A 14,584-nucleotide genomic window follows, 5' to 3' on the forward strand; every position below is an offset into this window, starting at 1 on the left:
ATATCTTTCAAGCCAGACACGGTGTGGGTAGTGGGAATATCATGGTGAAGAAAGCAAATACGACTCCTGCCCTGTTGGAGTATATAGTGTAGAGCCATGGAAATCATTTTTTAAAGTTAATTTAGGTCACCTTTTTTAACTACAAAAGGAAGATATATACCCTGTAAACATGCAAACAGTTCTCAAGTGTGTAAATTAAAAATTGAATGTTTCTTCCTTACTTCTACATTTGTCCAATTAAAAAACCAAAAGCTTGATCACTTACAAAGAGGGAACAGTCAGTTGTCCTCATAACTATGTTAAGTGTTTGTATTTCTTCAACATAATTTCAACTCTTGAAACCTTTCCTATAGTTTTTGAATGTATATGTTTTGCTATTTAGTGTAGTTTTTCTTTCCTCTGTTTAAAGATGTGAATACTTTTTCAACATGTAGCCCTAATATACTGAGGGAAGTTACATAATAAGTTTTGTTTTCAAACAACTGAGATGATAATATTTTAACGTTATTTTTGAAAGAATGAGTTATATATTAATGACACTAAATTTTCTTCTCATTCTTTGAAGAGATGTAGGAAAATTTCTCTGAAATTCTGATACCAATGTTATTATTTGTCTGATAAGGGACCCACTTAATAACTCTAACCAAGAAGTTCTTTCCATAGCTAAAAGCCAAATTTCACTAGTGTTCGGTAACTGAATTTTCTTTAAATACATCTTTAGAAAAGGCATTATGTAGTGTTTTATTTTAGTACTTTAAAGTCTAGAAAAGGTGGTCTAATGACTAATATTTTTCAGGTTGCCATTGTTATTGAAAGGAACTTCTTTTCTGTATGTTCTTTTCATCTTATATTGCAATTTAGGGATTGTTACAGGGCTTTGCAAGAGAAATTCATGTTATTAACATCCCTAAGACACAGTCTTTATTCTTTTCTCTCTAAAATAACAGTTGAAACAATTTATAATCATGTAAGTTAAGCAAGTTTTCCTGAGAGCTATAACTTTCCCCAGGAGAACCAGAGTACAGCGGAGCAGTGCAGGGAGTCATAAGGCCACCCCTGGCCTCGGTGGTCCTTGTGCCCTGCATTGTCTGACTGCTGGGCCCTTCGCCCTGCCCTGGTCAGCCCCGCTGGCTGCTTCCTCTCTGTCTGCTCCCAGACTCGGAGCACTCTTGGTGAAAGGCCTCACTGGCTGGGGAGCCAGAGAATCTCAGTTGTTTCACTTGCATTTGTTGGCCTTTCATGTTGACTGTGAGTTATTGTCTAAGATACCAACACAGGACTCCAACCAATTGAATTTTAAGAGGGGAAAATGTATAAAAAATAAATTACTGTAATATTATTATTCAATAGTAATCTGAAATAAATCATTTCAATTAGACTATTGGTCTCAAATTTAAGATACTATGATGGAATGTTGATTATGCTTCCCTAGTGCGTAGATTCTTCCAGTCTCACTTTTCTGCAGCCTGACACTTGTGCACTCATGGATACTTACTCATCCTCTGTTCCTATTCTTACACAGGCATCAGATGGAAGAAGAATGTAAATTTCGCTTGCAGATGTTGCTCTACTATAAAATGGGCCTGATTTCAGAATTTGTAAAACATTTTGTGTTCAGACTCGCCCACTGGCTGACTTTTATAGCATATTAAGGAAAAGAAGTAATAGGTGAATAGGAAATAATGTTGCTTTCAACCATGAAAAGTTGTGAAGATTAGGTTAAGAGTATATATAAATTGTTTAATAAAAGGCTCAGTTTAATTAATATACCTTTTTCCTTCTCCTCTTTACCCTCCTACTGTTAACTACTTTTGTCACTGGGGAAAAGCTGATTGGTTTAAGACAGAAATCTTAGGTCTAGTAAATAACAGAGAAAGAGATTAGCCAGATGGTGAAGAGCATGGGCCGGTAAATCAGACAGATCTGGGTTTAAATCCTGGGTTTTGCCACTCACTTGTGTCTTTGGGAAAGCTGCTTAACCCCTCAGAGCCTCAGTTATCTTATTAGTAAAAGTGGGGTAATAATTGTGTCTACTTGACAGTGGTGTTCTAAGGATTAGATGATAAACTGCATGTAAAATGATTGCTGCCACACCTATCCCGTAGTCTTGAATATGTTTTAGCTTCTCAAAGCAGATGCATTCACCTCACAGGGATTGATGTAAAGGATTAAAATAATGTGTAGAGCATATTTAGTAGGATACCTGGCACAAGTTCTTGATATATATTAGCTGCTACTACTAAGTATTAATATATTTTAAAGCAATAATAAAATATTAAAAGCCGCAGTATGGGACTAAACTATTGTATATATACTGTGCTGAGACAAAGGTAAAGGTTCTAAAGATTATATAAAAGCTATGAATGAAAACTTATCATAGTACTCATTACTTCTAAAATCATCATATGACCATTCAGAAATTGCGTTTACCTTTTTAATGAAAACTCCACCTTTCCTTTTGCTCGTTTCCATTGAGGAGGCTTGTGAGCATGATTGGTACAAGCATTTTTGTAATTAACTTTTGTAGATGTTTATTGAACAGAACAAGCTAAAGAGACAAAGCCACCTTCTGCTACAGAGCTCTGCTCCTGACCGGCAGCTTCTGAACGCATTAGATGAAAATGCAAAACTCGTCCAGCTCCTTGAAGAAGAGAGAATTCAGCATCAACAAAAGGTAACAGATTTTCTTCTGGGTTTTTAATGCACACACATCCTTAAACTGAGAGGAGTTAGTCCAGAAGCTCATTGTTCCTTATTTTGCTTGAGTTACTAAGTCTTTCCAGTGTTTTCACCTTTTAGGGAAAAAACTACCAAATGTACTTCTAGTACCCATCTAAAATTTATAGTGCACTTTTTGTAGGCTCTATGTTGCTAAGTCATGTCTGACTCCTTTGTGAACTCGTGGGCTGTAGACCACCAGGTTCCTTCTGTCCATGGGATGGGATTTCCCAGGCAAGAATACTGGAATGGGTTGCCGTTTCCTTCTCTAGGGGATCTTCTGACCCAGGGATCAAACCCACATCTCCTGCTTTGGCAGACGGACTCTTTACCACTGAGCCGCTAGTAGGGTTTATAGTGACTTTTAAACCGTTCAAAGGATCAGAAGAAGTGAGGCAGAGAGACAACTCAAAAAGAGCTTGAATAATGCAGTTTGGAAATCTATGAGTCAATTGTGTTTTTGGAGAGTGCATACACTAGGAGAGTGTATTGTGATTGGTCTCAAAGAGCTTGTTGGAAGGCATAGGTTTTATTCAAAGAGGGAGGAAAAGTCCGTGTTAATAGTAATTGTTTGCTTAGAGAAAATTTCTGATTTTGTAAACTTGCCCAAATGTATATGTTTAAAGGCTTCCTAAGTGGTTATTTCAATTTGTTTGAGTAGAGTTACTCCAGCTGACACAGCCTACCTCTGTGTGCTCGGTAGAAAGGATAGTCATCGTGGTGGGTGAGAAGGAGAGGCGGAGAGGAGGACAGGCAAACAGGTGGAACAAAGCCTTTCAAATTAAAGAAACCACTTAAGAAAAATTGCATCAATATTCATGCTACTTACAGTGTCCCTCGTTGGAGAGGGAAGGGCTATTAGCTGCCATTTGTTAGCACCTGTGGAAGTCTCTTTAAGCAACACTGTTGACATTTAATCCTTGGATGTTCCTGGAGTTTTTACCAAGTTGGTTGTGAGGTAGAGTTAAACTTTTTTTCCTTCAATAAGAAATGTGGGTATACATGTAGGGAAGCTCTAAATGAATACATGGTAATAGTGCTTAGCCCTGGAAAAGTACCTTGGGGGATAGGATGGAAGGGACTTTTTTTTTTTTTTGGTCCCCATATTCAGGAATTATCTTTTTGAATAAAGAGAATGGAAGAATGTTTATTTTTATTTAGCTTACTACTAGAATTTTCAGATTTGAAAAAAGCTCTACTACCGTTTTAGTCACTAAGTCATGTCTGACTGTTTGTAACCCCATGAACTGTAGCACGCCAGGCTCTTCGGTCCATGGGGTTTCCCAGGCAAGGATACTGGAGTGGGTTTGGGTTGCCATTTCCCTCTCCAGAGGATCTTCCTGACCCAGAGATCGAACTCAAGCCTCCTGCATTGCAGGTGGATTCTTTACTGCTGAGCCACCTGGGAAGCCCTCTTCTACATGTAGTTACCTCATTAAATAATGCGTGCCGAGAATCTAGTAAATTATATTGAGGATGGGACTAAATTGTTGGGTGTATACCTTGTTCAAGTAGGGTACTGAAGAGTATATATAAGTTATAAATGAAGTTAGAGCAATCAATACTTCTAAACCTGTTTTACTGTACTGTTATTCTGGATAATCTTTCAGGTTTGTGGTTGGAAAATATTTCTTACCTGTCTATAAGTTCCCTTGCAAATTCAGCTATCTTGAAAACACAACTGTGTTGTTTTTATTATTATAATAAGGAAATCTTAAAAATACAGAAAAAGCTAAAGCAGAAATCTAAGATTAATTAAAAATTCCATAGTTTGGTACATATCCAAACTTTATGTAAATATATAGTTTTATGAATATAGTTTAAATGGGATCATTGCAAGCATATTGTTCTACAACCTGGTTTTTTTTCTGTTGGTAATAAATTAATATCTTTCTATGTCAGTGTATAGTGAGGTATGTGATTTAAAATTTTTACATAGTATTGATATTTCACTTACTGAACACTGTAATTTATTAAATCAATAATATTGGTGGACATGTAGCTTATTTCCAAAATTTCCCTGTTGCAGAGAATGCTCTAATGAATATATTTGAATACCTGTCTACTTCTCTGAAACAAGTTCTAGAAGTAATATTACTGAATCAAAGGGGCTTTCCTTCCTTTTTTTTTTTTAATGGTTTTTGTTGTTACCAAATTATTCCACCAGGACTCATTTTACTATTACCTAAGTTTTTGTTTTCAAATGGGCATAGAAGTGTTAATCTGTTTTAAATGAATTTTTTACTTATATGAATATTAAAAACTAAATTTTCTGGGATATAAGTCTCCAATAAATTTATATGAATCACATTACTGATAATATAAGTATTATCTGTGGTGGTAGTGGTGATGGTTTACTTGCTAAGTCGTGTCCAACTCTTGGGACTCCATGGACGGTAGCCTGTCAGGTTCCTCTGTCTATGGAATTTTCCAGGCAAGAATTCTAGAGTAGATTGCCATTTCCTTTTCCAGGGAATCTTCCTGACCCAGGGATTGAACCCGCGCCTTCCGTATTGTAGGCAGTCTCCTACATTGCGGGCAGATTCTTTACCAACGAGCCACCAGGGAAGGCCCAGTATTATCTGTATCCCAGGATTTGTGTGATTTTTTTAAGATGAATTGGAATCTCTTTGCTCTGAAATGCAAAGTAATAGAGAAATATTTGTTTTTCCCCTTGTTTTCCTTGACAAAGGAAAAACTGTTATCACTGTATAAAAGTCTGTTTGTGATTTATAGGTCAAAGAGCTAGAGGAGCAACTGCAGAACGAAACTCTCCACAAGGAGATACACAGTCTCAAACAGCAACTGGAGCTTCTCGAAGAAGATAAAAAAGAACTGGAATTGAAATATCAGAATTCTGAGGAGAAAGCTAGAAACTTAAAGCATTCCGGTAAAAACATTGCGTAGGCTATTATGTCTTAGTATTAATATGCGAATCTTTCATGGCTAGTACATTTACTGAATGCTCTGAATTTGATAGAAAAATTCCAAGCTTTCTTTTAAATTCCCTCATTTCTGACTATTGCAGTTAAGTAGAATGATCACTGTAATGAGATGACTCATAAATATTTAGACTTACTTTTTAGACTCAGAGCTTTTATGAGCATCACATACAGAATTAAGAGACAGAGATACAATTAATATGGGAAGACCAAAACTTCAGCATTTCTCAGGGCTTCAGAGATGAGTGTTCATTAAGTACTTATTTTGTTCATTTTAGGGTGTATTTTTAAAAAGTAACTTTTCAGGTTCATACTACCTTCATCTTTGATGTCTAATTATACACATGAAATAATGCTTTCAATATCACACCTATCAATAAAATGGGCAACAATATGTATATTAAATGGAAAAACCTTTAAAACACCAAGGGGTACTTAAATGATGTATTCATTCAGTTCTAGAAGGCTTAACGGGAATGTGTGAGTTAGATTACTACACAGGGATAAATAATAAGTTTCTGTTGGAAAGTAAGTAATTTAAGGAGTCAGGTTGTTCCCTTTATAACAGCTTCAATATTCACTTCAGATATTTTTGGTTAATTTTATACTAGAATTTTTAAATCTGTACAGAAGAATCAAGTAGGCTTTTTTTTTTCTTTAAAAAATATTCAGTGCTTTCTAATCCACAATGAAAATGAACTATAATTTATTTTTTTTAAATTTATCTAAAATTAAGAAGTAGTTCATTCTTTTTGTCTACTGTGTATATGCTCAGCCATACCCAGTACCCTGGGGTGCTATAAGAAATATAGAAGAAAAGAAACCATGCTTTATTGTCCACGAGGATCTCAGATTCCCTTTAAAGAAATAGACACATGTATATGAAATAACTAGAGAATACTTGGTGTTGGAGAACCTAGCCTACCCTGCTTATTAAAGTGCTGGCAATAAAAACAAATGGACAGGTCATTGGAGTACAGTTAGTCATGGAAAGTAGAATGACTACATAGAGGGAGAGTTTTTCCTGAGAACAGTACCTGTAGCCCATGAGAGCTCAATTAGAGGCATTCACATCTCTGCTATAAATTGAGTTTTCTGGCAGTTAGGAACCATGTCTTAAACAGCACCAAGGACAGGCTCTTTTCACATTGTTGGAGCTTAGTAAGTACTTGTTTTATTAATGGCTTGAATGAATTGAATGAATAAATTATATTTCCAGAATGCTCTTCAAAAGAACAAGAAGTTTCTGAGTTAGACATTTGGGAGCCTGAGTCTGGTTAAAATGACAAATTCTAGGATTTGCAGCTTTGAAGGAGATTAAGTGGAGGAGGAAAGTATGCTATTAAAATTCATTACTAAATGCCATCTTTAAAATTAATTCAATTCTTGGTCTATACACTTTAAAAGTCAAATATTAACAACTTCTTAGTGTTTGGGTGGCATATTCCATTCTTAACAAACATTTCTTCAGCCTACTCAATCCTTACTTCCCACCCATCCAGCCATTGTCTTGATTTTTTTTTTCCTTTTCCATAGTTTGTACATATAGCAAAAAGATGGTAATTTTTTGGTAATGTATATAAGGTCTCTCTCACTGACAATAAAAAGTTTAAAAGATTCTGCAGCTTCATACTGGAATTTCTAACTTTGCCCTAGTAAAAGAATGTGATTTTGAACAGGTGGTTTTTTTCCTTTACATGTATGTAAGGTGCTAAGTTGCTTATTTCATCTTTTTTTTCTGAATGCTTGCTCTCTGTGCAGTTGATGAACTCCAGAAACGGGTGAACCAGTCTGAGAATTCAGTACCTCCACCACCACCTCCTCCACCCCCACCTCCTCCCCCTCCTCCCCCCAATCCTATCCGGTAAGCACATCCGGGAAGATGGCTCAACATCAAATGTTAGTCCTTGTCAGAGAAACTGAAGTTTATGTTATTGGTATCCTTTTTAAAAAATACTGGCTTAGAATGCATCATTAGACACGGGTAAAATGTTTGAAAGATATTAGCAGGTGTTTCAGAGAATTTTCTGAAGGCCAGTGTATCATTCCCTTCTTATAATATATTGTTGTTGTTTAGCTGCTAAGTCATGTCCGACTCTTTGCAACCCCGTGGACTGTAGCCCTCTAGGCTCCTCTGTTCGTGGGATTTCCCAGGCAGGAATACTAGAGCAGGTTGCCATTTCCTTCTCCAGGGGATCTTCCCAACCCAGGGATCAAGCATCTCCTGCATTGCAGGTGGATTTTTTTTTTTTTTAACCACTGAGCCACCAGGGAAGCCCATCTCTTGTAATCTATTTAGGGTCTTAAATACCTGGCAAAGACATCTTGTGGCCTACAGTGTTCTTATAGATATTCTGGTTTCATGTGGATGTTCCAAGCTGAGGAGCTAGACATAAAAAAAACTTTTTTTGATACCTCAGTTTTAAACTTTCAGTCCATGTCATTAGGATTTTCTTTTACCCTTTAACCAGAAGATCAAGGAATTTTGAGCTTGTCCAGAATGTTTTCATGTTTTTCTCTCACTAATTTGAAAAGCTACAGTTTGTTCAGTTATTAAAAAAAAAAAACTGAACTAATAAAAACCTTACAGCTCTTATTGTTGTAAACTAGTAATTAAACTAAAAGTATAATTATTTTTAACTCCTTAATCTCATATTTAAACCTTTAATAATGCTGAGTGAGTTGCATTCCATAAAGAGAAATTATGTTTAAATTCTTGCAACAGGAAATCACATATGCAGACAAAAATTTGCTTTTTCTGAGCCAGAGGTGACTTGATGATGCCAAGGAGCCTGAGCTAAGCACAATACACCCCAGGACATCTCAAGTCAAATTCTGCCTCTTGTGCTTCATCAGTCTAGCATCCGTGTACATAAGACAACCTACCTGCTGTGTGACAGTTTACCTCCTCATTTTATGCTGTTAACCACTTGTGTGTAATTTACTCTTGATCAAATGAAATTTAAAGTTTCGCTAAGAGTTTTACCTTTCATTAACTCATGTGATTTGTTTAATCCGTTCACACAGAGAGTCCATTTATTCGTTCTTTGCACCTTTGCGGATCCATCTCAGTAGAATGAGTAGCGTGGTCCTCCCACACGACCATGAAAATGGAACTCTGCCTTTTAAAAATATTCTCATTAGTTTTCCTTACTGAGTAGGGTATGACATAATCCACTTTAAGCCATTGAAGTAGTTAAGGCAAAATAATTTTTACACGTGATCGATCCAAGAGTCAATTGAAAGAATTTCAGGTATTTTAAATTCTTTCTCTCCTGGGTCGCTAAAGCTGTAGGAGATATTCTGAATTTGACATTTAAAATAGGAAATTCATCACTTTGATCTTTTGCTAAGGTCTAGAATTTTGAGCTTGATAAGAAAGGTCACTTGTGTCTTTGAGGAGAGGGAACTATTAAAAACCAATTATAATCCTACTGTTGGCCTTTAAGTTTTAGTCTCTGAAATCTTGAAAGCCCTTCAAATTAAAAGTAAACTATAACCTAAATAGAGTATTTTCTCAAAGAGCACCCTTCAGTTATACTGAGAAATGAAACTAGAATGCCGAATATGTATGTCTGAAACATGAACTCTTGTAAGGCCCATTGCAGAAAATTTTTGTTGAATAACATGAATGATTTTTCTTTTAAGATGAATTTAAATAGTATAAGACAAAGACATAATTTCTCAGTAGAAAGAGATTTTTATTTTTTGATAAGGAGTACTTTCTTGTCAAATATATTTGCATATGTATTGAGTTTCACAAGGTTTTCCAACGTTGTTCCTGAGCTGTTTGTTTTAAGGTGATGTAGGTCCTTGATAGAAGTGAAACTGGGAAAAAAACCACTAGGGCCTGTGGCTTCTTTCAGGGGTTTTATTGGGCCCCTCCACCCCACCCCCGTCCCACTTTCTGCTCATTTGACCAGGAGGACGGTTGGGAGACAGATAAGAGAGGAAGAAAGCATACCTTGGTCATTTTGTAGCAGCCGAATGAAAGGACAGGCTCATGGGGGAAGAGTAGGGTATATTAGTGTATAGGGTTATAGAGTTCTCCAGAGAAACAGAAGCAGTGGGGGGATGGTGTACATGTGTACATATACATCGTATACATAGAAAGAGAAGGTAGCCTGAGTAATTGGTTCACGTGACTGTGGAGGCTGACCAGTCCCAGGATCTGCAGGATAAATCAGCAAGCTGGAGCCCGAGGAGAGCCTGCAGTGTAGTTTCAGTCCGAAGGTCACCAGGCTAGAGACCCGGGGAGAGGAAGTGTTTCAGTTTTCGTGACTTAGAAGGCAAGAGAGAGCAGATGTCCTAGTTTCAGCACAGGAGAAATTTTATCTTACTTAGGGGTGCATGCTAAATAGCTTCAGTCATGTCTGTCTCTTTACGACCCTGTGGACCATAGCCCACCAGGCTCCTTTGTCCATGGGATTCTCTGGGCAAGAATACTGGAGTGGATTTCAAAATGCCCTCCTTCAGGGATCTTCCTGACCCGGGGATTGAACCCGCATCTCTTTCGTCTCCTGCATTGGCAGGCAGGTTCTTTACCACTAGCACCACCTGGGAATCCCCTTTATTTGGGGGAGGCTCACCCTTTTGTTGTATTCAAGCCTTTGACCAACTGACTGGGGCCCATCCCACATTAGGGAAGACATTCCACTTTACTGAGGCTACCAATTTATTATTTTTTTTAAAGATTTTAACATATATGAACCATGTTTTAGTCTTTATTGAATTTGTTATAATATTGCTTCTGCTTTTATGTTCTGGTTTTTTGGCCAGGAGGCATGTGGGATCCCATATGCTTGCATTGGAAGGTGAGCTCTTAACCAGTGGACCACCAGGGAAGTCCCCAGGCTACCAGTTCAGATGTTACCAGAACCCTCACAGAAACACCCAGAATACTGTTTGGCCATATATCTGAGTGGGCTTCCCTGGTGGGTCAGATGGTAAAGAATCTGCCTGCTGTGTAGGAGACCCATCTTCGATCCCTGAGTAGGAAAGATTCCCTGGAGAAGGGAGTGGCTATGCACTCTAGTATTCTTGCCTGGAGAACCCCATGGACAGAGATGCCTGGTAGGCTACAGTCCATGGTGTCATGAAGAGTCTTTAGCGCGCACACACACACATACACACACCTCTCTGAGTACCCTATGACCCAGTCCAGTTGACTCACAAAGTTAACCATCAAAGTGGGTGTGAAGAACACTAGAACAATTTCAAGATGAATATTTCTACCTGGGGCAATTTTCGCTAGAGATTTGACTGGTCCCAGATGTCTTGTTCTGATCTTCTTACTTGTCTTGTGAAACCCACACTGTCTATTTTCTCTTTAGTCTTAGCACCAGCTTGTTGGATAGTTCTTTATAATAGTACAGATGACTTTCTTGTAGACACTGCACCAGTCTTCAACTTGCACTTCAAATGTATAGAATATTTAAAGCTCATACTTTCTCTCATCCACTTAGGTGGTTTACAAGGAAGACCATCTATTCTCATTCATTTATGTAAATATATACAACTGTTCTAAGCAGTACAAATAACTTCTTGCTCTGTAATCTTTTTGTACAGCAACACACATTCCCAAAACTTCCTCTCAGAACCAGAGGTGGGGTGGTTATGGTGTTGTGAGAGGTTAAAGAGAGGTCTCAGACTAGTGAGAGGCCCCCAACTAGTGACAGCCCCCGCCTCCATGCACCCTACCCTGCTTTGGAATGTTAACAAGTAGACCCTGTATTCTCCTGCCTTTTAGTTGACAGAATTGTAAAAAGTAAACTTTACATTATTTCCTTCCTCCCCTTGAGTCCTTTCATTACCTTAAAAGTTTTTTTTTTTTTTTTTTGCCTACATGTATATCCCTAAACTACTTTAAATACTTATCCAGTCTGTTTAGTTCAGTTTAGTCGCTCAGTCATGTCCGACTCTTTGCGACCCCATGAATCGCAGCACGCCAGGCCTCCCTGTCCATCACCAACTCCTGGAGTTCACTCAGACTCGTGTCCATCGAGTCCGTGATGCCATCCAGCCATCTCATCCTGGGTGGTCACCTTCTCCTCCTGCCCCCAATCCCTCCCAGCATCAGAGTCTTTTCCAATGAGTCAACTCTTCGCATGAGGTGGCCAAAGTACTGGAGCTTCAGCTTTAGCATCATTCCTTCCAAAGAAATCCCAGAATTGATCTCCTTCAGAATGGACTGGTTGGATCTCCTTGCAGTCCAAGGGACTCTCAAGAGTCTTCTCCAACACCACAGTTCAAACGCATCAATTCTTTGGTGCTCAGCTTTCGTCACAGTCCAACTCTCACATCCATACATGACCACAGGAAAAACCAGAGCCTTGACTAGACGGACCTTCATCGGCAAAGTAATGTCTCTGCTTTTGAATATGCTGTCTAGGTTGGTCATAACTTTTCTTCCAAGGAGTAAGCGTCTTTTAATTTCAAGGTCGCAGTCACCATCTGCAGTGATTTTGGAGCCCCCAAAAATAAAGTCTGACACTGTTTCCACTGTTTCCCCATCTATTTCCCATGAAGTGATGGGACCAGATGCCATGATGTTAGTTTTCTGAATGTTGAGCTGTAAGCCAACTTTTTCACTCTCCTCTTTCACTTTCATCAAGAGGCTTTTTAGCTCCTCTTCACTTTCTGCCATAAGGGTGGTGTCATCTGCATATCTGAGGTTATTGATATTTTTCCCGGCAGTCTTGATTCCAGCTTGTGTTTCTTTTAGTCCAGCGTTTCTCATGATGTACTCTGCATATAAGTTAAATAAGCAGGGTGACAATATACAGCCTTGACGTACTCCTTTTCCTGTTTGGAACCAGTCTGTTGTTCCATGTCCAGTTCTAACTTGCTTCCTGACCTGCGTACAGATTTCTCAAGAGGCAGGTTAAGTGGTCTGGTATTCCCATCTCTTGAAGAATTTTCCACAATTTCTTGTGATCCACACAGTCAAAGTCTTTGGAATAGTCAATAAAGCAGAAATAGATGTTTTTCTGGAACTCTCTTGCTTTTTCCATGATCCAGCGGATGTTGGCAATTTGATCTCTGGCTCCTCTGCCTTTTCTAAAACCAGCTGGAACATCAGGGAGTTCACAGTTCACGTATTGCTGAAGCCTGGCTTGGAGAATTCTGAGCATGACTTTACTAGCATGTGAGATGAGTGCAATTGTGCGGTAGTTTGAGCATTCTTTGGCATTGCCTTTCTTTGGGATTGGAATGAAAACTGACCTTTTCCAGTCCTGTGGCCACTGCTGAGTTTTCCAAACTTGCTGGCATATTGAGTGCAGCACTTTGACAGCATCATCTTTCAGGATTTGAAACAGCTCAACTGGGATTCCATCGCCTCCACTAGCTTTGTTCATAGTGATGCTTTCTAAGGCCCACTTGACTTCACATTCCAAGATGTCTGGCTCTAGATTAGTGATCACATCATCATGATTATCTGGGTTGTGAAGATCTTTTTTGTACAGTTCTTCCATGTATTCTTGCCACCTCTTCTTAATATCTTCTCCTTCTGTTAGGTCCAGACCATTTCTGTCCTTTATTGAGCCCATGTTTGCACCTGTTTCTAAATTTTAAATATGGATATTGAAAGGTTTTCTGTATCTATTTTATTTTGTAGATGTCTCTGCATCATATTAATAATAATGTTAGCAGCCTCCTTCTTCCAGTAATTGGACCTCTTTCCTGGTGGCTCAGATGGTAAAACGTCTGCCTGCAGTGCAGGAGACCCGGGTTCGATCCCTGGGATGGGAAGATCCCCTGGAGAAGGAAATGGCAACCCACTCCAGTACTCTTGCCTGGAGAATTCCATGGACCAAGGAGCCTGGTAGGCTACAGTCCATGGGGTTGCAAAGAGTCGGACACAACTGAGCAACTTCACAGTCTTTCTTTCACTTTAGCAGTCTCCTTCTTCCAGTAATTAGTTTGGTTTTACACAGAAAAAGGATGGGACATCTTTCTCTTTCTTACAGTGATGAAAAACTTCACAGTTTATTAAAAGTGTAAGTAGGCTACTTATATTACTATACCACTATTAAGTAGTAGGCTACTTAAATTCTAGTTTTATATTCACATACTTAGAGAAAAGTTGGATTTTTACTGATTATTTGGAACCTGTACCTTCTATTTCTTGGCTCTTAAGGCATCTGCTAATCTCCTGTCAATCTTTTTTCTTTCTCCCAAAGATCACTCATGTCCATGATCCGGAAGCGATCCCACTCCAGCAGCGGCGGTGCTAAGAAAGAAAAGGCGGCTCAACCAGAAACAAGTAATTCTAACCCACTGCCCTGGGTTCACTTTTTAAGTTGTTGATGACATACAGTTTTTCAGCAATAGATGTGCTTGTTGAGCTCTTTGACTATGAACAGATTTTGGGGGAGAAATGTGGACTTAACAACTATAAGAATAAGCCAAAGAACAGCCATTGCCTTCATGTGGCTTACCATCTGGAGCAGATGGACACATGTCACTGTGATGTGAGGAATGCTGGAAACGTGTTTTCACTAAGGGACAAGGTACTTTGGGGTGTAATTCCAGATGAGGGATTTGGGAAAAGGCTTTTTACAGTTGATAGCAAGTGAACTGAGACTTTGTCAAGTATTTGCTATGTACCCTTCACGGCTGTGAACTGGAGATGCAAGATGTAGAGTCACATTTGAGTGGGGCAAGCAGGAAGTAGACCAATAATTACCAATTCAGTATATAATTGTTTAAATACATTTTTGAATCAGTACTGTGGAGGAGTGACTATTGGTACTGACTTAAGAGGTTATAGACATAGACTGCTGGGTGTCAGCAAGTGATGTTTCAGCTGAGTAGTTGTGGATTTAGAAGGTCAAGGTATTTCAGGTAAAGTATAATAGATCACACAGAGGGGCAACAATTCAAAGGTCTGGAGTGGGCAAGGAGCTTGGCATATTAGGAAA

The 14,584-nt window shown here is 38.6% G+C and overlaps 1 protein-coding gene across 3 annotated transcripts in view; it reads left to right on the forward strand.

Annotated features, from left to right (window-relative positions):
• Positions 1–14,584, forward strand: part of SHTN1 (shootin 1) — a 113,252-nt gene that overhangs the window by 61,426 nt on the left and 37,242 nt on the right. For 2 of the 3 annotated variants that reach the window (XM_018041468.1, XM_013975257.2), the window contains exons 9-12: positions 2,528–2,674; positions 5,455–5,608; positions 7,422–7,524; positions 13,844–13,926. In XM_018041468.1, coding sequence (XP_017896957.1) covers positions 2,528–2,674; positions 5,455–5,608; positions 7,422–7,524; positions 13,844–13,926 — 487 coding nt within the window. The remainder of the gene's footprint in view (positions 1–2,527; positions 2,675–5,454; positions 5,609–7,421; positions 7,525–13,843; positions 13,927–14,584) is intronic. The other variant, XM_018041469.1, reaches the window with a different exon arrangement.

This window comes from Capra hircus, chromosome 26, assembly GCF_001704415.2.
Source record: "Capra hircus breed San Clemente chromosome 26, ASM170441v1, whole genome shotgun sequence".
Taxonomy (NCBI): domain Eukaryota; kingdom Metazoa; phylum Chordata; class Mammalia; order Artiodactyla; family Bovidae; genus Capra; species Capra hircus.